This window comes from Lagenorhynchus albirostris, chromosome 1 (genome assembly GCF_949774975.1).
Source record: "Lagenorhynchus albirostris chromosome 1, mLagAlb1.1, whole genome shotgun sequence".
Lineage (NCBI taxonomy): Eukaryota > Metazoa > Chordata > Mammalia > Artiodactyla > Delphinidae > Lagenorhynchus > Lagenorhynchus albirostris.
The window spans coordinates 29,828,136-29,853,879 of record NC_083095.1 but is presented as its reverse complement, the minus strand read 5'-3'; the positions used below and the strand labels follow the sequence as shown (position 1 = coordinate 29,853,879).

General features: G+C 51.5%; 1 protein-coding gene across 1 annotated transcript in view; it reads left to right on the top strand.

The window, feature by feature from the left end:
- Positions 1-10,741, top strand: part of RGS6 (regulator of G protein signaling 6) — a 575,553-nt gene extending 564,812 nt beyond the window's left edge. The window contains 1 exon segment of the mRNA XM_060139971.1: positions 6,690-10,741. Within this exon segment, the coding sequence (XP_059995954.1) occupies positions 6,690-6,740 (51 nt within the window). The 3' untranslated portion in view covers positions 6,741-10,741.
- The last annotated feature ends 15,003 nt before the right edge of the window (positions 10,742-25,744 follow it).

Genomic DNA, 25,744 nt, shown 5'->3' with positions numbered 1-25,744 from the left:
AAGCCCTGGGTAGAGTAATCTTGGTGTAGTTTTTTCCCTTTCATCACTTGAAATATGTCCTGCCACTCCTTTCTGGCTTGCAGAGTTTCTGCTGAAAGATCAGCTGTTAACCTTATGGGGATTCCCTTTTGTGTTATTTGTTGCTTTTCCCTTGCTGCTTTTAATATTTTTTCCTTGTATTTAATTTTGATAGTTTGAATAATATGTGTCTTGGCGTGTTTCTGCTTGGATTTATCCTGTATGGGACTCTCTGCGCTTCCTGGACTTGATTATTTCCTTTCCCATATTAAGGAAGTTTTCAACAATAATCTCTTCAAATATTTTCTCAGTCCCTTTCTTTTTCTCTTCTTCTTCTGGGACCCCTATAATTTGAATGTTGGTGTGTTTAATGTTGTCCCAGAGGTCTCTGAGACTGTCCTCAATTATTTTCATTCTTTTATCTTTATTCTGCTCTGCGGTATTTATTTCCACTATTTTATCTTCCAGGTCACTTATCTGTTCTTCTGGCTCAGTTATTCTGCTCTTGATTCCTTCTAGAGAATTTTTAATTTCATTTATTGTGTTGCTCATCGTTATTTGTTTGCTCTTTAGTTCTTCTAGGTCCTTGTTAAACGTTTCTTGTATTTTCTCCATTCTACTTCCAAGATTTTGGATCATCTTTATTATCATTACTCTGAATTCTTTTTCAGGTAAACTGCCTATTTCCTCTTCATTTGTTTGGTCTAGTGGGTTTTTACCTTGCTCCTTCGTCTGCTGTGTACTTCTCTGTCTTCTCATTTTCCTTAACTTACTGTGTTTGGGGTCTCCTTTTCGCAGGCTGCAGGTTCATACTTCCTGTTGTTTTTGGTGCCTGCCCCCAGTGGATAAGGTTGGTTCAGTGGGTTGTGTAGGCTTCCTGGTGGAGGGGACTGGTACCTGTGTTCTGATGGACGAGGCTGGATCTTGTCTCTCTAGTGGGCAGGACTGTGTCCGGTGGTGTGTTTTTGGGGTGTCTGTGAACTTAGTATGATTTTAGGCAGCCTCTCTGCTAATGGGTGGGGTTGTGTTCCTGTCTTGCTAGTTGTTTGGCATGGGGTGTCCAGCACTGTAGCTTGCTGGTCATTGAGTGGGGCTGGGTCTTAGCTTTGAGACGGAGATCTCTGGGAGAGCTCTTGCCGATTGATATTACGTGGGGCCGGGAGGTGTCTGGTGGACCAATGTCCTGAACTCGGCTCTCCCACCTCAGAGGCTCAGGCCTGACACCCGGCTGGAGCACCAAGACCATGTCAGCCTCTCAGCTCTCCCCGGGGGTGACCTCGGAGAGCGTCCTGCATCCCTTGCTGCCTACCCGGACTCCGGGGCGCCACCCTCAGCCGAGTCACCGGCCCGGCTGCATCTCGGATGTCTGTGGTATCCTATTTTTAAAAAGTCAAATAAAGAGAATATTTCAATACCAAATAAAATGCCCTTCAGCTCCTGAGAGAGATCAGAAAGCTTGGCAAGGACCCAGGAGTAATACAGACCTCAGGAATGGATCTCGTCACAGGGCACCCCCCCCACCCCCTCCCCCTTCCCTGAAGCGTGACAAAGCCGGAAGCAGCCTCTGCTTCCTGGCTGCTGCTCCAGCCTAGCTCTGCCATGGATCAGCCATGTGTAACCATTGCCTAGTTCCCATCTCATCCGCCCATCTTGCTGATGATGAAAGAGGAGAGTTGCAGTGTTTTCAAATTATTCTTTATCAAGTATGGGTTTTCCTACCATCCCCTGCCAGAGCTTCTAGCCCTCTAAACTATCCCAAGCAAATGGCACTCTCTCTCCGATTTTAAACATCGTTGAGAAAGGAGATGCCACAGAATACCTTACACTTCCTTTTGAAATCATCCCTTTTGCTTTGCTCAGTGGAGAAGGCGGCACCAGGGGGACCAACCTCCAGGGAAGTCACGCGATGATGTCAGGCAGTCCTGACGTGGCTGGAATCCCTGGCTCCTCCCCCTCCCAACAAACCCAAGCTGGGACCTTTCCTTTCTCCCTGGCTCTTAGGGCTGACGGCTCTCCCAGCAAGTCCCCTACAGGCCTGTGAGTTCACACACACTCATCATCTATGAACCTGAGCATCGTCTACTCATAGGGAACTTTCAGCCTCCTTGAAAGGACAGCTTCTCTCTGGGACCTCCCACTTCTTGCCTGCTGAGGGCACCTGGTGAGCCCTATTCAGCAGAACACCGATTTTCATTAGCAGGGATGAAAAATGCCTGTGTGTCACCACAAGGCGATCCGTTTGGATCTATGGAGACTAGAAATCACGTTCCAAATTAGTTCTGTGGCAAGTTCTAGTTCCCCTAGCAGAGGAATCTGGGTTTCTCCTATACTGGAGGGGGAAGCTTTGAATTTAGCCAAAAGGCAAAGCTGCTGGGACAGCAACTGAAAAAGAGCAAGGGGTGGGACATTTCAAAGCAGAGATGTGATAGCTGGATTTTTTTCTAATTTTTTTTTTCTTCTGAAACATAATTACCCATGGCAAAATGAATAGATCTGAAATGTATGGTTCGACGAATGTACGCACCAGTGTAACCTACACCCATCACCCTATAAAGTTCCCTTATGCCCCTTCCCAGTCAATTCCATCTCTCTCCCCTAGAGACAACCACGGTTGATTTCCATCCCCCTCATAGCATGTGTTTAGACTTAGTGGACTTGAGATCTGTAACTTTGGTCTTAGGTCATCTGAGCAAATGAGCAAGAAAATCTCATCAGCAGCTCAGATGTCTCTACTTTCTTAGAGTTGAAAAAGGTCCTGCCTGAGCCACTAGTGCTTGGCTCCGCTGCCCCCAGTATGCCATGTGACCCCCAGGGCTACTCTCTGAGCCACAGCCCTTCTCTCAGCCAAAGAGGTTAGCGTCAGTCTCTCAGGTAAGTGAGTGGCGAAAGCTCTTGGTAACCCGGATGGTGCATGCTTTGTTGATTAATATCTGGAAGTGCGATGCACAGAGCCACAGCATGTCAAGCAGCATGTCGATTTTTCCTGAAGCACCTCACAAAAGGGAGCCATTCCTTTTAGAAACAAAGGATTCCGTGACCACCTTCTTCCAGGCTTCTAGCCATCAGGATGGCTGCAGAGCTGAAATGATTAGTCAGGGTGGAGGGTGGGACTTGAACGTGTGGGTGTTTGTGAACCCAGCACTGAGCCTGCGGTCCATGAAATTGAAGGATCACAAATTCTATTGGATTAAACTTGGCCAAATGTCTCGAAGGTGAAAAGTACTTTGTCTGAATGCAAAGCTTTGCTGTCTCTGGAATGTACCTTCTGCAGCTCAGTTCTTAATCACTGTATATTTTTTCACTTGGACAAAGGCTGCCTGCTAATAGCATTTTCAACCACCTTCAGCTGCTTCGCTCAGCTACGCCAAGGCCTCAGGCTGAGCTGGCTCCAGTTTCCTGGCACCATGATCTGTTCCCAACTGACCAGCATTGAGGAACAGCACACATTCACACCCTGAAAAAATTCCTTTCCCTGTAACTAAGCAAGATGCCAGGCAAAGGCAGAATTACCGCTCCCCTTCCTAAGTGTCTCCTGCAGAACCGTCCAAACTGGAGGCGAGGATGGGGGTGAAGAGGAGGAAGGAAAGAGCCCTAGAAGGTGCAGGGTGGGAGCTCCCCTCTCTGTGCGCAGAGCAGTCGCTAGGAGCTCCCAGCAAGCCCCTAGCAGCATACACCTTGGGGCAGCTCATCTCTGAACACCGGCAGCCTCTGCTGTCAGGTTTCACTTTGATCCCTGAAAATTATAAGAGCCTCAGCTCTTCAGAAGAGAGGCAGCTGCTGAGCCAGTGTGTTTGCAGGATTTCTTCCCCAAAGCCCGAGGCCAGCATCTAGCCTTGCCTGCACCCTGCATGAGTAACCACCTTCCAGCCTCACCCACGAGGTCACTGCCTAGTGAACAGATTGCGGCTGGGCTGAGCTGCCCCCTGAGCCGACCTGAGCCATCATGACCTCCTTTAGCAGCAGAACTGGCATTTGGTAAATGTGTGAGGGCAGGAGCGAGAGAGGGAGACAGAAATGCCAAGGAGTACCACCTGGATGTCTTCGAGGTTGGGAACAGTCTCAGGGTGTGTTCTCCCCCAGGGCTGTCAGCTGCAGCCCCGCCCCCAACCGTGAAGTGCGGCAAGCAGCTGGGGGAGGGGAGGGGAAGGATTGATGGGCTGGCCACAGGTCTTTGCAGTCAGAGCCGTGAGGCTGAGCTCCGGGACTTAGGCAGGAAGAGATTAATTAACGCCTCCCAGCCCAGCCCGCTCTACAGAACTGGGAGGTGTGGAGGGCAGGGATCCTCAGGGCCAAATCCACCTAAAACAGACAGACACACAATCATCCAGAAACAGAACCTCTAACCTCCCTCAACCACAGCCCCTTCTCCAGCCAAAATGACCTCACTAATGAGAATGAAGCTGTAATGAGGGTTTGGATGCCTGGTAAACCTCACCCTCTTTGTCTCCGGGCTTTTAGCATCTGCGCTGGCAACGGACTGTTATTTAGAAGCTTTAGTGATTCCTTTTTTTCACACCCGCCAGCTAAATCAGAGCCCCAAATGCCATTGTAGGGCAAACCATGTGTAATTTGTGGCCCTGGTGGAGGAGCGATGGAAGGAGGGGGGAGGAGCTGGTACTTGGTGCGTGGTTTCCACAGCGGTACCCAGGAGGAAAGCAGCCTTCCTTGGTGCCTTTCACATGAGCAGGGATGGAAAAGGGTGAAAGGAGCTGGGGGAGGTTTGGTAGAGCCCGCATACCAGGAGGCCCCTAGACTCATCAGCTCCACATTTCCCCATGCTTCCTGCCTTCAGGACTGCATGGAGAAGGCCCGTTCCCAGGTCCACCCCCTGGATGGCAAATGCCTACAGCTCCGTGTAAGAAAGGGCAGTCAAGGAAAAGTCCCGGCTCCATGTGTGCTTAAAACCAGGGCTGGAGGGAGTCCTCGGCCGTCAGCCTCTGCCATCTGTGAGCTACTGTTGTACCTAACTCACTCCACACAGAGGAGTAGCCATCCTGCTTTTAGTGACTTGCAAAGACTGGCACTTGAAACCCTCTAGGATTAAAAAAAAAAATCTGATTAAAAAATTCGTAGCCCAGTATAAATGTATCCGGCTGCAGGCGAAGTTTAGTGTATCTGAAGATTCAGATAAGGTTGCTGATGGGGAGATTGTGTGTGTGTGTGTGTGTGTCTGTAGGGAAGAAAGAAATGAAAAGTTTCATCTCACTAGCATGAGGCATGAAAGGGGAAAAACAGAGCGAAGGGGAGGTAGATGCAGACTTCCCAGCTGCCCCGAGAGCATTTGCATTTCTGGACAAGCTCCCATCCCTGCCATCGGAATTCTCAAAGTCAAGCTGACACGTCCCTCCGTGGAGAGCTAAGCCAGATGACATATTGTCCTGCATCCCGCAAACTCACAGCCCATGTTGTCCGTTTGTTGGAAATGCCCATTATCCATCCATTCATCAATCAGCAGGTTTATTGAGTACCCTACCAGGCGTCACAAACCTGATCAATTTTCTTTAATTACATCCAGCGTACACGCAGCCAAGCCCAGTAAACAGGATGAGCCCTCACACCCCACTTGGAAATGAACATGAGGAATTGCTGGCCCTTGAAACCTCACGCTACCAAACGCTGCAGCCCGTGCTGATGAGCGACCGCGTGCTACCCTAGGCAGATGGCGCTGACCCACTGTCAATATTAAGATGGGTTCTGAGTGTTTTCTCAGGCACAGTGATCAATCTGCTTGGGTCCAGCCATACTCTCCTCTAGACGCCTGTCCAATGCTATGGATTTCTGAAGAGGGTGAGCAGGGAATGGGCGCAGACTATGGCTATAGGGAAATAAGCAAAGGACTGAGCCTTCCCCATCCTCCTGTTGGTGCCCAGTCCCACATCAGAGGCTCCTCCTGGGCATGCCCAGAGGCTCCTCCTGGGCAACTGGCCTCTCTCAGGACCTCTATGCCCCATGTACCAGGCCTCATGATAGAGTTCATCCTTTTTGTTTTTGAAAGGACAAGAACGGCTTCATAGTTTGTAAGCGAAGGGCTTGTAAGACTTCCTGATGTGGAATCATCCGGGTACCAGAGATGGGGACCAAGAACACAGGAGTGCGTTGCCCTGTGTCCTGCAGCCCAGGCTCCGAGCCTCGGCAGCGCCCCCAGACCTTCCCAGTCCCAGAACAGGTTGTCGGGAAGACCCAAGGAGAGCTCAATCCTGCATTTTAAACAGGATTCCTAGGTCTTCTGACTTCTTCAGACTAGTTAATTCCTTAGTTCCCAGTCACCCAGATTCTTAGCCATCATCTATTTGGGTCAACCCACCCCCCGTGATCTTACTAGTCCCCAGGCCACCTTTCCTTCCTCACTTGGATAAAATCAAGTTCAGGGGCAGCCCACAGGCATTAAGAGACACTCTACCTAAAGGTTAAAATGCCTGGCTTGGAGTAAGTAAAATCCCCACGCCCCCAAAAGTGTACCAGCGACACACCCTCACCCCCTAACCTGCCCCAAAGACCCGGTTGTTCAGTTGTCTGTGGTTAAGGCGCCCAAACCGAGAGATGAAAGGGGTTGGTGAGCTAAGTCGTTTGGCCTCGTGGCTCGTGCCAACAATTAATCCACCTGTCTGACTCTCTGTGTCTGTCCTCTGTGTGTGTGCGCCTGTGGTGCCCCTGTGTCGCTGTCTCTGCAGGGAAAGTCGCTGGCGGGCAAGCGCCTCACCGGCCTGATGCAGTCCTCCTGACAGTGCCCCCCGCAGGGCCCGGGCCCGAGGACCACGCGGGCAGCCGGCCACGCTCCACATCTGCAGACAGAGCTTCCCTGCGGGGAGATTTGGTCACTGTGAAAGAGAAAGAGTGAGGGCCGTGATGGGCGACGGTGGGGAGACGCGGTGGGTGATCCAGAGGGAGGCCAGAAGGCGAGTCCACGGAGCCTGGGGTCAGCCAGGTAGAGGCCCCTGTTTACAACCCTCTCTTCCTTGTATAGTCGTGTGCCAACACCCCGCTCTCTAGGGGGTCCCGGCCCCTAACACGTTCAGGGCAGAGCACCTGGTGGGACGCCCGTTGTGACTGTCAGCTGAGGTTAGACTCTGGCTCTCATCACTCCTCCCGCCGTCCGGGGGATCACGCCTTCCAGCAAACTCAAGAGGACCCCTGGCCCTGAGCACATCCAGTATTACACCCCACCGCCTCTCTGGTGCACCCACGGCACCCCCCTTGTTACACCACTGTGTCCCGACCACCTCCCGCCTCCCGCCTCCCCCATCTCTGCGGCCGCTGCGTGCAAGGACCCGGGGCCAGGCTGCCCTCACGCCACGCGCCCCAATCACATCGTCAGCACTGAGCCATCTCCTGCACTGCAGCACCTCAAGGTCTTCCAACCCCCTCGGAGGCCACCTTTCAAGGAGGTCTCCACAGGCGTTGGCGGCTGCCCTCTAATCCTTCCACACGTCTCGAGGGTCCAACACCAGAGGAAGCACTGGTGTTGATGAAAGAGCTTGTGGTTTAACAGCCGTGAAGGTTCTGACCATCTTTTACATGTTTTATTATTTCGTAATTTATTCTGCTGTGGCCCCTTGCTCCTTGGTGTGTCCCCGCGTGTCTTACTCAAAATAAACGCAGCGGTGAACTCGGGGGCCATTGGGATCCTCCCCTCCGGCAGCTCCAGGTGGGAGCTGGGAGGGTCCCAGATGGAGGGGCTGGGCCCCAGGCTGGCAGTCCCAGGCGTGGCTGGGCCCCTGCGGCCAGGTCTCAGTTGTGTCTGAAGCTGGGGCGGAATCTGTGCCCAGAGCGAGGCCAGGGCCCAGTGGTCCTCTGACGGCCCAGCAAAGGCTGTGCCCTCCACAATGCCAATCATCACAGGGCAACGCCAGCACAGAGCTCAACCTGCCAACGACCATCCGCCCACCTGGCTGTGAGGGAGTGATACAGGGCACCGAGTCGGGTGCCTGGCGCGTAGTAGGTGTTTTGCAAATGGTAGCTGTTAGGCTCATTGTTGTCGCTGTCATCGTTGTGACTCCCACGAGCCCTCCGAGAGAGCGGTATAAGCAACGTGCTTTTGAATTCAGACACTCACCCCCGCCTCCACACCTGCTATGACCATCCTCCTTTGATCGATTCTGGCCGGAGGTGAAAAGTCTCCCCTGGGAGTGTATAAACAGCAAACACAGAAGCAAAGCAGCAATCAGTATTTCTTTACTCGTGTGGGCAACTTCACCAGCCGGTGAGGCTCATAAGCTTGTCTGCAGACGCTGATTCCTGGGCGCTCCCCCAGGACCATCTTTCCAAGCCCACCTTCGTGCCCTGTCCCCGGGGCACCAGCTTCCATCCCTCCCAGCGGGGCCACCGAGGGCATGAGGAGTCGTGATTACAGTTGCACCGTGGTGGGTTCTTGACCCCTGCGCCTCAGTTTCCCCCATGGCAGTGTTTGCTCTCCCTTCTCGGTACAGTGGAAATTAGAGACATTATGCTGAGTCCTCGGAGTGCCTCCAAAGGGGGGGCTGTAGACCCAGATTCTGGGCAGACACTCCCTCCCCCTCATGCCACACAACCTGGGCTCAGAACCTGGCACCTGGCAGACAGCTGGCCACTGCTTGATGAGTAAATGAGTTTGGTGAAGCCCGCTCCCATAGTGTGGGGTCTTCTGACCCCTCCTCTTCTCGTCCCATCCTTTTTTTGTCCCCTTGCTTTTCACACAGACCTCTTGTTTCAGAACAAAATTCCCGATCATGTTCCTCTGCACCCAGCATTGCCCAGAGGAAGCTATTCCCTGCCGAGGTGCCCAGGCTATGCTGACACTGACACACAGGGTAGGTGGGCAAAGGCAGTTCTAGAACAGCAGGTGCCTCTGTGCCCTCAGTTATTGAGAGCAAGGGGCTGGCTGCCTCCTGTCCTTCCTTGTGGCTGCAGCCGGGGCAGGGGTAGTCTCCCTGGCCAGGACTTCTGTGTCCCCCTGGCTGCAGCTCCTGAGGCTTGACCCACCTTGGAGGTCCCCAGAAGGCCCACCCAGAGCCAGATGGACTGCAGCCCTGAGATGGAGCAGGCTGAAGGCTTCCAGACACCTCTGGGGACATCCAGCCGGCTCGACAGACATAAGGGCGCTTCAAATGGATTCAAACCCAGAGCAATAACCCCCCTTGTCCCGCCTCCCAACCAAGGCGTGTTCGGTCTTGTGACTGCCACCACGTACCCCCCAGCAGATCACACCCAGAAATGGGGGGTAGAACAGGATTGCTCCACCCAAGCGGGCTAGTCCAAGGTCAGTCTACTATGCAGACCTTAGAATGCAAGTACATTTGGAAAATCTGGTCTCGGCCAGTTCCCCAGTGGCCTGGTGGACACAGCCAAAAATCCAGACCAGATTAGACTTTCGAAGGCAATTCTGTAGCGAAATAAACTTTGCTTTTTTGCCCTGTCCTGCCTTAGCTCCCCTGACTGGGCATGGTCTCTGGGTCTGGGATTCTTCCCGATAAGGATGCACAGGGCAAATACCATGTTGGCAGCCCCACAGCCAAAGCATCAGGGCAGTCTCAGAAGTGACCACCCACCCATCAGGGCAGACACACAGGCACCAGGCATTGGGCATCTGACCGCCATAGACTTTGCCTGCATGGGAAGAGTAAGGCTTGTAGGTTGGCACATGTGAGTGCCCAGCAGCAGCCAGAGAGCCTGGCCAGAGCAGCAGGGGCTCTCTGGGCTGGAGAGAGGGCTCCTGCCCTTCCAGGAAGGGACACTCTGGGTTGCTGTGCCCCAGGAATGCAGCAGGGTCTAGCCCACCGGTGCAGTCAGCTGCGTCGTGCTCCAGACCAACCCCTGCCCAGGGGTCAGGTACAGGCCAGCACCCAGGAGGGACCTCTCACCACCCTGAGTCGCTTCTTAGACCAGTGAACACATGGAGACGTGCTCCACGGGCTTTCCCTGTAGTAGGGTCCCTGTTGTGTTCAAACTACCTCAGCAGGGCATGAAGCAGCAGCCTGCCACCCATCCAGCTCCTTGGCTAGTTGTAGAAGTTGATGTTTTTCTAAAAATGCACCCCTCGCATTATGCTCCAAGTGCATGGGCTTCAAAAACCGCCACTAGCAAGCTTCCCAGCAGCGGGAAAGAGCTGAGGGCTGTTGGTCTTTGGGCCTTGCAGAACATAGTGAAAGGAGGTGTTCCAGCAAAGTCCAGGAGCTGGAAGGTCCTGAGGGGGAAGGTGACATGCCACCAGCCTCCAAAAGGGCCGTCTGAGCTGAGTACGTAGCAAGGACCGTGTGTGGCACAGTCAAAACGTGGCCCAATGGTTCCCGAGAACTCACCTCAGGACCCTCTGAAGAGAGGTCTGTGTTCGTGTAACCGTGGCAATGGCAGACGCCAGCAGCCTACCCCTTAGCACCACCCCCTGATAAGGCATCCCCTGGGCGCAGCCCAGGGGCCATAAAGTAGCAAAGTAGCAAATGTAGCAATAAGGGGCCCAGGGCCGTAAAGGGACAGGGTCCTCATGGCCGGGCCTCAGCCCTCTCCCCCGTCCCAGATGAGGGCTCAGAGCCAGAGGCTGTCAGCGGTCCGAGGAGGGAGGCCCGCGCCGCGCCAAGGGCTCCGGGTCTGTATCCTGTGCCCGCTCGACGCACGATCACAGACACGTCGCAACGGCCTGCACCTAGTGCATGTGGTTCTCGTTAGTTTATTTTTCTGGAATTTGGGGATTGGACTCCAGAACCAAACATGCTGGTACCATCTAAAAATAAATGACTTGAACCCACTATAATCCAGCTCACTCTGTGTGGCTCCTTGGTTTGGGGGTTTGTTGGGTAGGATTTACCACTAGAAAAAAAATCTATCACCCATCCCCGCTCCCCACTCCCTACCCTGCCCCATGACATACACGCACACACCACACACACACACCATTACACACACACACACACACACACACACACACACAGAGCCTGTTTCCCCCTCGCTCCTAAGCAGGATGCTGAGCAGCTTGGGAAAGCTCTGGGTGGGGTATACATCCTGGTTGGTTGGGACAACAGTGGCACCGGAAGGCCGATGCCCCTGACTCCACCAGGGTGTCCTTGGCTGGGTGGTGTCTGTGCCCCATTTTCTGTGCTGCACCACAAAGCACAGTGGCCTGGTATCAGCAGTGGCCAGACACCACTCTGACACTCTTAAATAAAGTCCCAAGATGGAAGTCTGCTACACACAGACGGGGATCTTTATGGGGAGTCTTGGTTTCCTGAGCGACAGACAATCTCATCTTCCAATCACGCCAAAGCAGCGGGACTCTGAGAGCCTGGAAGTCAGGCTGACAAGAGGAGAAAGAGAACAAGGTAAAAAGGCACCACGGTACCGCAATCCTGTTAACGATGAGGCCGGCCCCTAGCAGTTTGCTTCAGTGGCAGAAGTTCTGCTCCTGGAAGCGAGAGTGAGCTCCGAAGTGTGGGAATGGGTCTTCGGCCACATTTGCATGGGACCCAACTTGCCTCCGAACCCCTGGGCCATCTCCCAGAGCAAGAACTCCTGCCTCACGAGGTCAAGACCAAGATCACACCTGCAGTAGCCGCTGAAGTGTCCAGTCTGTAGCATAGCCCACTGTCAGGTCGTGGCCCCACCACAAAAGAGCTGCACTTCTTTGTCCTCCTTGATCATGGCCACCTCCTCCAGGGAGTCTGCAGCTCCTTCTCTGGCTTATTTCCAGATCTGTGTTTAGCAAGCTGTCACTGTGCACAAGGTCCCACTGACCACCAAGGACAGAGATCTGCTTCAGGTCCGAGGTGGAGATTTGGGGCTGCCCATTAAAACAGTAAGAGCTCTGCCCACCCACGATTGTCTGACAACCCCCCGCGTGCTTCCTCTCTCCCCACTTCCTCTTGGGGACTTGTGGCCGAAAGGGCACGAGGCTGTCCCTTACCTTGGTGGCAGCGCCCAATCGCTCAGGGCCTCAGATGGATGTCTCCGATCCTCCGACTCTTCCTAGGATGTGACAGCTTCCAGACTCTGGCCTGGAGAAACATCCTGGAGGCCCTCTGAAGGGCGTGTCCCTGCTGGGTCACAGAGCGTGCCTGCCCCCAACCTGCTTTCCCAAGGGTGCTTCTGCCCATGAACTCCTGGCTCCCCTTACTGGGATTTCTGACGCCCGGGCCTGGGCCCCCTCCCTGCCCCCAGCCCGTCAGCACCCACAGTGGTGGTTACAGGATCTGTCCCGGACCCTGCACATCGAGGGGCCCGCCTCCCTGGCCACTGAGAGGCTGCAGGCTCTGGTTTGTTTTAAAGAGGCCTTGGGGTAGGGCATGTACACCGGCATGAGCTCCGTCTGGCGTGGAGCTCTCTGTGATGCTACTGCCCTTAAGGCATGGGCTCATTCCTCTCAGAGCCTGGGCACTGGCCCAGCCGGATCTGGCTTTTCTCAGCAGACAAATCGAGTGACAGCCCCTGATGGCGGTGGCTCGGCTGCACACCTCAGTCTGAGCGCTCGTTTCCTTCGTTGTAAGATAAGGGTGGGAATTTCAGAATCGTATGGTTGTTGTGAATTAATATAGAGGGGGCTTAGCCTGTGCCTGGTACCTAGTAAGTGCTCACGAAACAAGTGCCGATGTTAGCAGTTGCTGCATCTGAGAGGGGCCCTCAGATGGTGAAGGTGCAGCACGTTTGCAAATCGCTGCTGGGCAGCTTTCCCAGCCCTTCCTGCCAGCCGGGAGGTGTGGGTTTTGTTTGCCTGCACAGGTAGCAGTCTCTCTCTTGCCTGTGACAAGCCTTTGCTCTCGTCTTCCCAGCAAGGGCCTGGTTCCCTCACTGTGTGTAACCTGGATGGACTCGATCAATAATCCCACGTTAGGCCTCAGTAAATAACTGGGCAGAGTCGGGGGCGGTGCGTGTGGCGTTCCTCCTGAGGACCCCGGACGGAAACTGGAGGAAGTGTGAGCTCTCCGTCCACATTCCCATTTGTCTGACAAGCCTCCAGGGCTGCTTCCATAGGATCTGGAGTCAGAGCTCTTGTTCAGAAATAGTCCACTTGGGGCCAGTTGCTCAGACCTTGGACCCAGGATGAGCAGCTGGGCAAGGCCACCGTCCTCAGAGAACATCTGTCAGCCACATGGACACAGCTACCTCTTGGAGGGAGGGCCTCATTCCTAAAATGACCAAGCAAGCCAAGGAAGCCTGTTTTCCCTCTTTCTTCCATTACATCACCAAGACTGTTGAGTTGGAGAGGAGGAGGGATCAGGGAAGGAAAGATTAGGAACTAGAGGAGGCCCTGGGTATCTCTTGCTGCCGCCCTGCCCATGCCCACACCCGCAGTACAGAATCAGTGAGTATCAGCCCTGGAGGACCTTAGAGATTTTCTAGTCCAATTGTGAGTGTGTGTGTGTGTGTGTGTGTGTGTGTGTTTTACATTTGTTTGTTTATTGAGGTATAATTTACATACAGTAAAATTCACCCTTTTTCGATATAGATATGAATTTTGACCAACTTATACAATGATGTAACCACCAACCAAAACTCAAGAGAGTAATTTTATCACCCCCCAAATTTCCCTCGCGCCCTTTCATGGTGAATCCCCTCCCCCATCCACGTTCCTGGCAGTTATTGGTCTGTTGTCTGATCCTGTAGTTCTGCCTTTTTCCGAAAGGCACATAAAGGGGATCATACAGTATTGGTCTCTAGAGTCTGGCTTCTCAGCCCATGCACATTGTTGCCTACATCAGTGGTACATTCCTCAGTGTTTTGTTTTTATACATAAAGAAACTAAGGCCCAGAGGGGGAAGGCCGAGAGGAGGTGGAATATCAAGGTCTGGAGGCCAGGTCCTCACTGCCACCCACCCCTCAGGCCCCTTGGCCACAACCTCTTCAGTAAAAAGTTATCATTTGAATCCCCCAAAGTCCATGAGCCCCTATTTGAGGAAGCACATGATCACAGAACCTGCATACTGAAGACCATGCATGATTCCTTATCTAACAGAAGCAACTTACTTGGAAACAAAGGGAAGCAATAGTACATATTGGAGCAAGGCATCATTTATTCCGTTATCAAGTAGTGCTTTATAGACCCCCCCACCAATAGGCAAAAGATCTATATAGACGTTGCTCCGAAGACGATAGACAAACGATCGACAAATACATGAAAAGAAAAACTCAACCTCATTAGCCATCAGAGAAATGCAAATCAAAAACAATGAGAAGCCACTTTGCACACACTAAGATGGTTATAATTAAAGAGACAGATAATAACAAGTGTTGGTGAGGATGCGCAGAAATGGAAGCCCTCATACACTGCTGGTGGGATGTGAAATGCTGCCGCCGCTTTAGAAAAGTCTGGCATTGGCAATTCCTCAAAGAGATAAACGTAGAGTTACCATATGACCCAGCCATTCTACTCCTAGGTATGTACCCATGTGAAAACATATGGCTGTGCAAAACTCTGGGGACTCATGTTCATAGCAGCATTATTTGTAATGACCAAAAAATGGAAATAATACAAATGTCTGTCAAATGCATAAACAAAATATGATCTATCCATACAATGGAATATTACTTGGCTCTAAAAGGGAATGAAGTACTGATACCTAATATAACGTGAATGAGCCTTGAAAACATGCTGAGTGAAAGAAGCCAGTCGCCAAAGACCGTATATTGTATAATTTCACTTAGATGGAATGCACAGAACAGGCCGATCTATAGAGACAGGAAGTAGATTCATGTTTGCTTAGGGTTCGACGGTCGGTCACTGCTAATGGGTGTGGGGTTCTATTAGGGGTAATGAAATGTTCTAAAATTGATTGTGGTCATGTTTGCACAACTCTGTGAATATACTAAAAATGATTGACCTGTATACTTTAAATGAGTGAATTGTTTGGTATATGAGTCCTATTCCAGTAAAGCTACGTGGGGGGATGGGGAGTTGGTGGGGAGGAGAGGAAGGGAAGGAGGAAGGGAGGGAGGTGCAATAGCTGTAGACCAGGAAGAAATCGAAGCCTGTTTTTCTAAGTAGCCAAGGGAACAGAGCTGGTCCCTAGAGAGAGCAGGTGAAGGGAGCCACAGAGGACTTTGAAATCCTGCCTAGTATCAAAGACAAGGTCAGCAGATGCCTGGTCATCCCAGAGCGAGTGGTCCATTTCAGCCCTCTCTGCCTGCTCTGAGAATTCAAGCCCCCTTGTAGGGAACTAATTAAATTAGGTAGCTTAGCAGTCTGCAGGATAAACGATCCACTCAACACACTCTCCTGCATCCCATATGAGCCTTGTTTCCCAAAGCTTTAAGCCCCTGACACATTTGGGCTGTAAGAGGCAACGTCCTGGATGGAGTCAGAAGACTTGGGTTCTAGCCTTGGATTTGCCACCATTAGCTGTGTGGCCCTAGGCAGCTCATGGCAGCCCAGCACCCCTTAGGGCAAATGTTAAAGACTGCCACGCCACACCTCCAGAGGTTCCAAATGGGGAGTTTTGAGAACCCCAGGAATCTCCATTTTTCATAGGTAATCCTATCTGCACAGCAAAGGAAACTATCAACAAAATGAAAAGGCAAACTATGGAATGGAAGGACCCATTTGCACATCATATATCTGATAAAGGATTAATATCCAAAATATGTAAAGAGCTCATACAGCTCAATAACAGAAAACAAATAATCCAATTAAAAAGTAGTCAGAGGAGTGGTCATTTTTCCAAAGAAGACACACAAATGACTAACAGGTACATGAAAAGATGCTCAACATCACTAATCATCAGGGAAATGCAAATCAAGACCACAGTGAGATGTCACCTCACACCTGTTAGAATGGCTAATATCAAGAAGATAAGAGACAACAAGTGCTAGTGAGGGTGTGGAGAAAAGGGAACACTTGTGCACTGTTGGTGGGAATGTAAATTGGTGCAGCCACTACAGAAAACAGTATGACATTTCCTTGAAAAATTAATAGAACTACCATATGATCCAGCAATTCCACTTCAGGGTATATAACAAAAGGAAATGAAATCACTATCTCAAAGAGGTATATGCACCCCCGTGTTCATCGCAAAATTACCTACAATAGCCAAGACATGGGAACAACCTAAGTGTCCATCAATGAATGAATGAATAAAGAAAATGTGGTATATATACATAATGGAATATTATTCAGCCATAAAAAAAGAAATCCTACTATTTTAGACAACATGGATGGACCTTGAGAACATTATGCTAAGTGAAATAAGTCAGGCAACGACAGATACTGTATAATCTCACTTATATGTGGAATCTAAAAACAAACAAACAAAACCCGCCCCCCAAGCTCATAGATACAGAGAAGAGATTGGTGGTTGCCAGAGGTGGGGGTAGGGAGTGGGGGGAATGGGGTGAAGGGGGTCAAAAGGTACAAACTTCCCATTATAAGATAAATAAGTTCTGAGGATCTAATGTACAGCATGGAGACTATCGTTAACAGCACTGTATTACATATTTGAAAGTTCTAGGAGAGTAGATCTTACAAGTTCTCATAAGAAAAAATTTGTAACTATTTGAGGTGATGGATGTTAACTAAACTTACTGTGGTGATTGTTTCACAATATATACATATATAAAATCATTCTGCTGCACACCTTAAACTAATACAATGGTATATGTCAATTAAATCTCAATAAAAATAGGAACAAAAGTAATCCCAGGTGATTCGGATACATATTCAGATGGGAACCACCGGACTAGATGCTTCCTATGTTTTCTTTCAGCCTGAGAACTGTAAGGGAAGAAGATCTGACTGAAGTCCAGAAAAGACATCTAACTCCTCTCCACCTCTTCTCTAACCAAAGATGCTTACCTCCATCTTCCCCAGGGTGAAGGTCCATACACTGCAGTCTGGCTGCGCCTAGAATTTTCCTAAACCGACTCCAACCCCCCTCTACTGGCTCTCTGCTTGCCAACCTCACAGAAGCAACCAATCCTGGGTTCCCCTTCTGGAAGGAAAGTCCCTCATTTAGGGATTAAGAATGCTCCATGTATGTACACACACACACAGACATGCACACGCACACGTATCCACGCACGTGACCACGAACTAATCTACTGAGTAGCTAAATGCTTCTATTCATGCAAGACTTTGCCAGAGGGAACTCACTGAGCCTGAAGATGAATGCATCGAGTCAGAAACAAAGGGAAAACACTGGGATCAAACCAAAAGATAAATTACAAATTGGATCAGTGGCTTTCATTCTCGCGGCGCTGTGGAGGCATGTTATTAGCTGTCTGGACATGCCCAGTGGCTGGCAACACCCACACACACACCAACACACACAGAGCATCCACAAGCCCCCTCCCCGGTCAGGCACGAAGCAGAGGTGACCTTGACACTTCCCACTCCTAAGCCTTTAGCACTAAGACTCACGACTGCACTCAGGATTCTGAGCTTTGGGCAGGAAAAAACGAACTTTCCTTTTGGCTCTCCCCCATGGTATCAGCTGGCGAGCCCACAGAACTTCTGCCAGTTCACTCACACGGGGTTCTGTGCCATCCCCAGTCCCTGCTGCCCCCTCCACAGCCCAGCCTCTTGTTTGGCAGAGTCAGAATGACCACAGAGGAAGGGAGCATCTGGCAGAAGGAAGGCAGGAGTGCGTCTCCCCCAAAGAAGTTAGGTGGCCCTAAGACAGGATTTGGTGGCTGACCTGATAAAGGACCCAGGGAGCCAGTTCTGGAAGGCATGTCCTGGGAAATTTACATCTATAAATATTTACTGAGATTGGCCATGTGACAGGTGTGGTGCTGGCTGCCACGCTTACAGAGTTGAGTAAAAGGGGTTCTGGGGCTTCCCTGGTGGCGCAGTGGTTGAGAGTCCGCCGGCTGATGCAGGGGATGCGGGTTCGTGCCCCGGTCTGGGAGGATCCCACATGCGGCGGAGCGGCTAGGCCCGTGAACCATGGCCGCTGAGCCTGCGCGTCTGGAGCCTGTGCTCCTCAATGGGAGAGGCCACAGCAGTGAGAGGCCCGCGTACCGCAAAAATAAAAAAAAAAAAAAAAGGGGGGGGTTCTGTCCTCCAAGACCACACCTTCTAGTAGAAGAGACAGACATGTAACTAACCAAGTGTGACACAAGGCAGAGGGGCACAGGTACAAATAAAACGCACATTGTAAGGAGCAACTAATTCTACTTGAGCGGAAATGAGGAAGGGGGTAGCTGGAAAATTGCTGACCTGTTCAGGGAGCAGTGAGTGGACCCCATGACTGGAGCATACAGACTATGGAGGACTGGAGCGGGTGTGAAGGAAAAGGAAAGGTCAGAGCTAGACACCAAAGAAAGGCATCATGATGCCTCAAACCAGGGTAGGGCCTGGCAGTGAGGATGGAGGGAGGGGACAGATTCACACGATGCTGTGGTAGAATATGACTCAGTGAATATGGGGGTCGGAAAGCAAGAGGTGAGTATTGAATATTTCAGAGGGCTCGAGTCAGCATGGAAGAATGGCGTGGGGTCAGTAGACCTAAGAATGATCCAAAAGGGCATGAGGACAGAGCGGCCAGGCTAGGAGCAGGTTTCCTGGGAATAAAAGCCGTGAGGGAGGTGAAATGATAATAGGTGGTGTTTAGGAAGGGCCTTTCCGAGTTTATTCCATCAGAGGTGGAGCAATTTTGAGGCAGCCAGGGTGTGGCCGTGGGGTGTCAGGCAGCTGAACTGGAGAGAAGCAGGAAGGACAGCGGGGTGGAGGTAAGGGTCATCCCAGGGGATGTTGAGGTCACTTGGAATGACCGCAGGAGGTGCAGTAGAGGACGAGCCTGGGCGTCGAGAACTGGAGTCCTCATCCTCAGGGAATCCGGAGACGTGACCTGCAGGTCCACAGATGAGGGCACTAAGGAGGGGTGATGATGGAATAGCCACCTGCTGTCCCTTCAGCAGGAGAAGGGTCCGGGACAGAGTTCATAAGTGGGTGGCTGGGAGGCAGCGGTGAGGGGGGCAAGGGCATGCCAGCCTCCAGCTTCATCCGGATTGCCCTCAGAAGTGCATCTGGGCTGAGCCTTCCTCCCCAACCTCCATCACTTCTGGAAATAAAAGCCGGTCCCCTTGGGAAGCCAGTGCCGCGTGTGATGCTCTGCACACAGCAGTCCTTGGGCTGGCTGACTTCTGCTCTGGACTTCGTTCCCATCTGCCCGGCTCCTCCCTGAGAAGGCGTCCTCGGACAGCTCAAGGCTCTCCATCCGGGTCTTTAAGGGCCATCTGGTGGGACGGCCTCTCAGGGGGACGGTCTGGTGACGATATCCATTTGACTTTTCAGTCATTAGACCCCTCCATAGGGTTCAAGGTGAACTGCCTCATACCCAGTTTCAGTCTTGTGAACACAGTTGAGGAAAGAGTCCCCTTGGTTTGAGGTTCTCCTGTCACCTTTTGCTTTGTCTTCCACACAGGCAGCACACATTTTATTCTTCCAGTTTTTCTGTTCCAGGCATTTCCTCCAGGTCTCTGGCCACGTAAAGGTGGGTATCTATGCACACGGCCCACCACATGTGGGGTTCCCGGCAACAACAACAGCTAAAAGATCGTAATGTTCTCCTCCCCAAAGAGTGCATACAGAGTTTTCACCGAATAACATCACCCTGTAATCCGTAACAGAAAGAAAAGAAGTGATGATGGGGGGGGCGGGGGGATAAATTGGGAGATTGGGATTGGCATCTACACCCTTCTATATATAAAACAGATAAGTAATAAGGACCTACTGTATAGCACAGGGAACTTCACTCAATACTCTGTGATGACCTATATGGGAAGAGAATCCAAAAAAGAGTGGATATATGTATATGTATAACTGATTCACTTTGCTGTGCACCTGAAACTAACACAACGTTGTAAATCAACTAGACTCCAATAAACATTTTTCTAAAGTGATGATAATTCAGAGCAAAAGGACCCGGGTCTCCAGCACAATAATGCCATTCCTTTAATGCGCCCAAAAGCAGCAGATTAGGACACGCCTTTCATTTCATAGGATGCTTTCGGCACCTTGAAGCATAAACACTTTTGTCTGTTTGTTTCAACCATCTGGACCAGAAATTTCATTTCATTTGCAGAAATGTCATCAGAATGAGTATCCGTAACCATACAGCTTTGTGCTGCAGGGCTGTCCTTAGAGCATCCTGCGGTCCCATGATGCAGGCAGGCTGGGAGACTGGGAACCCGCCTCTCCTCTTCCTGTCAATCGGGGCTTCTCAGCAGTGTGGATCCAACAGCCCCCAACCTGCCGTCCTCTATGCCTTGGGAAGAATGAATGATTTTCAGAGGAGATCTGAAATCAAGCAAATGTCTTAGTGATATTAATCTGAGAGCCTAAGGCTCTGAAATGCCTTATACCTTTCAGGTGAGATAAATACACGGGCTTTGTGACAGCGCTGACCTCGGTTTAGAGAGCGCCTCCCTTTATTTCTGGAACCATTGGTGTGATCTGAAGAGTGAAGCTGCTGGTAGAGGGCCTCCAGGGTCACGAGGCTGACCCCTGTTTTGTCTGTGAAGGTCACCTTCATGCATATCTGCACTGAAGTTCCCAACATGGGGCTGTAACAGGCAGAGGTATTATTTGACACTCACAGCAGAGCCCTAAACTGCCTCTAACTCAAGAGCGATGCCAATGCTAACAGTAATTTTCTCTTGCCCAGAATCCTATATTCATATGCATATGAAATTCATATCTGTATGAAAATTTCCTGAGCAAATACATGGCAAGTTTGAAAGGGTGGTCTACAGTGACTAAATTCCAGACATCTGAACAAAATCTCCTAAAGAGATAACCAAGTTCTCTGCATGTAAACACGGCCAGGGTTGTACCTTCCTGTAGCATTCGCCAGCTCTTAGCACCTACCTCTTACCTCTGTCCCTCCCTCCCAGCCTCCCCAGCTGGCCCCTTTTAGCCCCACCTCCGAGGAGCACATACATTTAGTGCAGCTCCAGTTCCTACGGTGAGAGGGCAGTAGCTGAAATGTCACCAGGAAACATCTAGGCCAGCATAATTTGAAGAAAGCTGGGTTAGGTTGCCCATGTGTATAATAAAAACACACCGTGGGAGAAGTGATTTCGCACCACACACCTGTCTAGACTGTGACCCTGGAGCTACAGGCACCCTTGCCATCCGAAGCACCACCTACCACCCAAGGCTGGAAGGTGACTTACGTGTCCCCGTGTCCTTGGAAGGAGTCCAGGGCAGCCCCCAGAGGAGAAAGCCACTTCCTCATGTCACCGAGCTGCTATCGCCAGGTCTGAGGGACACAGAAACAGCTCAGATTAGTGGCGATCTAAGGCAGGCCATCAGCCCTGGTAACAGAGAAACGTTACTTTCAAACCCCCAATCATATCTTGCTTGAAATCGAAGAAGTTGAAGTGTGTCATCGTCAAATGAAGCACAGAGGCGGGATGAGTGGCCTGGGAATTGGCACGGGGTAGAACCCTCTCCTCTCCCTCTAGGGGTCAGAACTCTTGACTTTCAACCCCCGGACCCTTACAGCAAGCGGCTGAAATTAGCTACCCTCCCCTCACACTGGGGTTCTGACTCAGAGCTTGTCCACACCTCTCTCCAGCCCAGAACACAAACGGCCAACCTACCATTCTGACCATTAGAACTTAACTTCCCTCATTTGAAAGACATTTTACTGATTTGGAAAGCGAAGAGCTTTTCGAATGTTTCTTTGGCTTGGGAGGACCTCCGCTATCTTCTGCGACACACCCGCATCCTCTTCCTCCCCTGTGAAATGCCTCTCTTGACGACACCCAAGGACCCCACCTCCTAACGTCTGGCCGTCAGCCTCTGATGCCCCCTCCCTCCTCCAGCCTCCACGCCCCACCTGACATCGAATCCTGTAACTTCTGCTTCGCTGTGCTCTCCCTGCCTCTGCCTGGGCTGAGGTCCAGCACGTGGCTGTTTGCAGTCACATCCCTGTCTGCGACCGAAGGCCTCCAGCGCCATCCCAGTATATTCACTTCCTGCCTCAAACACCTCGATGGCTCCCTATGGGCGTCAGAATTCACTCAGTTCAATTCTGCAAATGTGTACCTTGCACTCACGGTGTGTCAACCTAGTGCTGAGGATGTAAAGGTGAACTAGGTGGAGTCTGTGCCTGGAAGGATTTGCAGGGTCTGCCAGTGGGATGGGCACTGAAATGAATGTGGCTTCATGGGAAAAGCACTCAAGTGAAAGGAATTATAAAACATTTTGGAATTCTGGGAGCCAGGGATTAGAAGAAACTACAGAAGACTGGTGACATTTGAGCTGAGGCGTAGAGGGTAAATAGGCATTTGTCAAGTGGACACTGCTGAAAGGGACACTGAGGGATCGTTCAGGAAAAAGAAATGACGGGCAAAGGCATCAAATTATGGAAGCCAGGGCTTCCCTGGTGGCGCAGGGGTTTAGAGTCCGCCTGCCGATACAGGGGATGCGGGTTCGTGCCCCGGTCCGGGAAGATCCCACGTGCCGCGGAGCGGCTGGGCCCGTGAGCCATGGCCGCTGAGCCTGCGCGTCCGGAGCCTGTGCTCCACAATGGGAGAGGCCACAACAGTGAGAGGCCCGCGTACCACACACACACAAAAAAAATATGGAAGCCCCTGAATGATTCAAGGCCTCCAAATGGGCAATCATTGTCCCTGGCCATCACTGTCACGTGCCACATGTACCATCTTTAGCAGAAGACCATCAAGATTAGGGCAGAGTGCGGCACGTCCCACCAGGTGGGAAGCCCGTCATCCAAATAACAAACCCAGTTCAGGACGCATCCCGCTTCCTACAGAGCTTCCTGCTATGGAAGGGCAGGAAGAGGAGGAAATGTCCAGCCCTGATGCCCAGAGACACTAAAAGGAAGCCCATGGACCAGTCTTCAGTGGTATCTCTCTTGGGATGAGGCATTCCCACAACCCTAGGATAATGCTATCCAGTGACAATGACCACTGAAGCTCTGGAGACCCATCCCTTAGAATGCTGTCTGCTCAGCACTAACCAAGTGCCACAGGAGACCAGAGACAGACGTCATAGGACATTGTCCCTGAGCACAAAGTCCTCACAATCTCAATGCACAGATGAGACCCATGCAGAGAACCAAGTGAGATGGCAGCGTATAACGAAGTGAGTATATGACAACTGCGGGTCATAGCGGAATGAGCTCTTCAGACGGTCAAGTCACCGGTGTGGGCTGGAGTCATCGGGGTGGGTTCAAGGAGTAGATGAGCGGGATACGGGCTGAACCACGGAGGTTGGGTGGGAGTGGGACAGTAAGAAAGAAAGACAAAGAGCAAACCTGGGGGAACGCCATTGGCTAATGCATGAGCCTGGACACGTAGCCCCTCAGAACAGGAAGACATCCTGATGCTCGCCCATCCAAATTCTCAGCCATCACAAAACCCTCCTGCAGTACCACGACCACCTAGGCTCCTAAGCGGGTGCTGTCAGGGCACGACAGAAAGGCACCGAATGGAGAGACTCTGCAGCAGACCCAGATCTCTCTCTGTGCTGCCTCTCCTGATAGCGACATCTTTCTCCAAGGAGCCATAATCCTAAGCCTTAAAATGTCTTGCTTTGGGGCTTAGGGGACAACCCTTCCCCCCGACCCTGTATCTCAGCAAAAATACCATCCCCACCCAGGGCGAAAGCTTTGACCTGCAGGACGGAAGCGATCGGCCTCCATCCTCAGCTTCCATATTCATGGGAATTGTTCATGCTCTGACCTGTAGCCCTGTGTGGGCTGTCAGCCGGGGAGCTGGGGCTAACGATCCCCAGAAGTGCACTTCAGGAATGAGCCCACAGCCATCTGCCTCTCCTCCAAGTAACTCGGGCCCTGGGAGAAATAAACAGCTGTTGTCCCTGCAGTCCCAGAGAAGCATGAAGTAGGGAGGGAGCAAGGAGGGGGCGGGGGGGGGCAGCACCTTTCAGAGCGAAAGGCCCTCCCGAGAGTGTTTGAAGGTTATTAGTGTGGCTATAATCAGGCTGTTGGCCAAATGCAGGTGGAGAATGAAGCCGTTTTGATATTGCTTTCTAGAGAAAGCAGAGCCTGTGTTGGTATAATCTATGCATACGATCTCTTTCAAGTAGCTCTTCAGCTTCTTACACGTCCAAGAAGCTAGGACTCGGGTCCCCTGCTAACCACAGTCAGAACTTCACACTTCTCTGACCTTCAAAAGGGATCAGGGCCTGCCAGCCAGAGCCCTGCCCTCTACCTCTTCCACCGCTCTGTGAGAGTAAGTCCAAGCCACGCGGCCCTTCTCACGTGCCCAGTCCGGGCCCAGAGACCCTGTGGGCTCACAAGTACTTCTTTTCAGTTCACAGGCAGGTGGTCTCATTCTGTGGGCAACGTCCTGTGCCCAGGATGGCCAGCCCAGCCCCTTCAGGCTTCCCGACGGGACTCAACAGCGGCCTCATTTCAAGGGACGGTCTCCTGATGAGAGAGGGGTCCTCAGCGTCCCCTGTAGATGAAGCCTCCTGCCCAGGCCCACTTCTTCTCAGGCTGAAGAAAGAGGACAGCGTGTCCCCACCTGCTCCTCCGTGAGTCCTTCTCTTCGTTCACAGCGCCCTCAGCCATCCATTTCTCCAAGCCTAAAGTCTGAGGCTCATTCCCTCCACCGTCCTCCTCCACAGACAATCAGTTACCAACTCTATCCTTACATCTCTCAGCCCAACCACTCTCCTCCTCCCCACTTCCACTCCAGTTGCTTCTGGTTCCCACCACAGCAGCCTACCCGGGTCCTCTGCGTGCAGTTCTGTCTCTCTCCAAGCCATTGTCCACACTGCAGCCAGAATCATCTCCCAGAAATTTCAGGTCTGACCCTCCAGCACCTCTGATCAATGTTCCATAGCTCTCGTCCTTAGGATGTTGTCCAAACACCTTATCTGACTCTTTCTACCGCCGCGGCCTATGCTGCAGCCGTATTGAAAGTGCTCACCTAATAGGTCTGCTTTCTCTCACTAGCAGCCTTTGCACATGCTGCCGCCTCTGCCTCGAGTGCTTTCTCTTCTCCTCCCTACTCGGCTAAATCCTATTCTTCCTTCAGAGCTTGGCTCAGGGGAAAGCTCAGGTTTCCCCCCTCTCCAGGAGTCTTCTCTGATCCCTTTTTCCCCCAAGTTTGGGATAGAGGTCCCTTTTATATGGACTTGTTACAGTATATGATATGCACATCTCCCTCCCCTGCCTGTCTATGGGCTCCTTCCGGGCAAGGATGCTGTTGTAGTCAATTTTGTACCCCTTATGCCTATTACAGCATGTAACACTTAAAAAGCATTTCAAAAGCATCAAATGGTGACATTCGTAAAATAAAATAATGGAAGAGGTTGAAAATCATTCAGTGATCCCAAGGGCCAATAGCTTGGGGTGAGTGTAGTTGGAGATTAAGATGGGAGAATCACACATGCAAATCACACATGCAGAACTAAGAAATGTTTTCACAGGAGGTACCTTCAGCTTCAGCTCAAAGTCTCCCCTCACTTTTGATGGGTGCATTCCCCCTAGACCCATCCAATCAAATGTGTTGACTCTTGGTTCTGTGAGCCTTATCATTGACCAAGGAATAACACTTGGTAATTAGCACGTAGTGTAGGCTGACTAGTGTGGCATGAATGACTCAGCCGTGATGCCAAGACTAGGAGCATAATAGCCTCCACCCAACATAGTCCCCTTTCCATGGGGACTCTGATGTGCCACCATGTGCTTTTCAACCCTGGGTTGGGTAAAATAACCTTTGACGCAGTTGTCCACTCTAATCCAATTGGGCTGATGGGAGGGATGCAAGAATACAGTCTTCTGAGCTGGTATTCGCTGGTTTCACGAACAAGTGAAGGCAAATGAGTTAA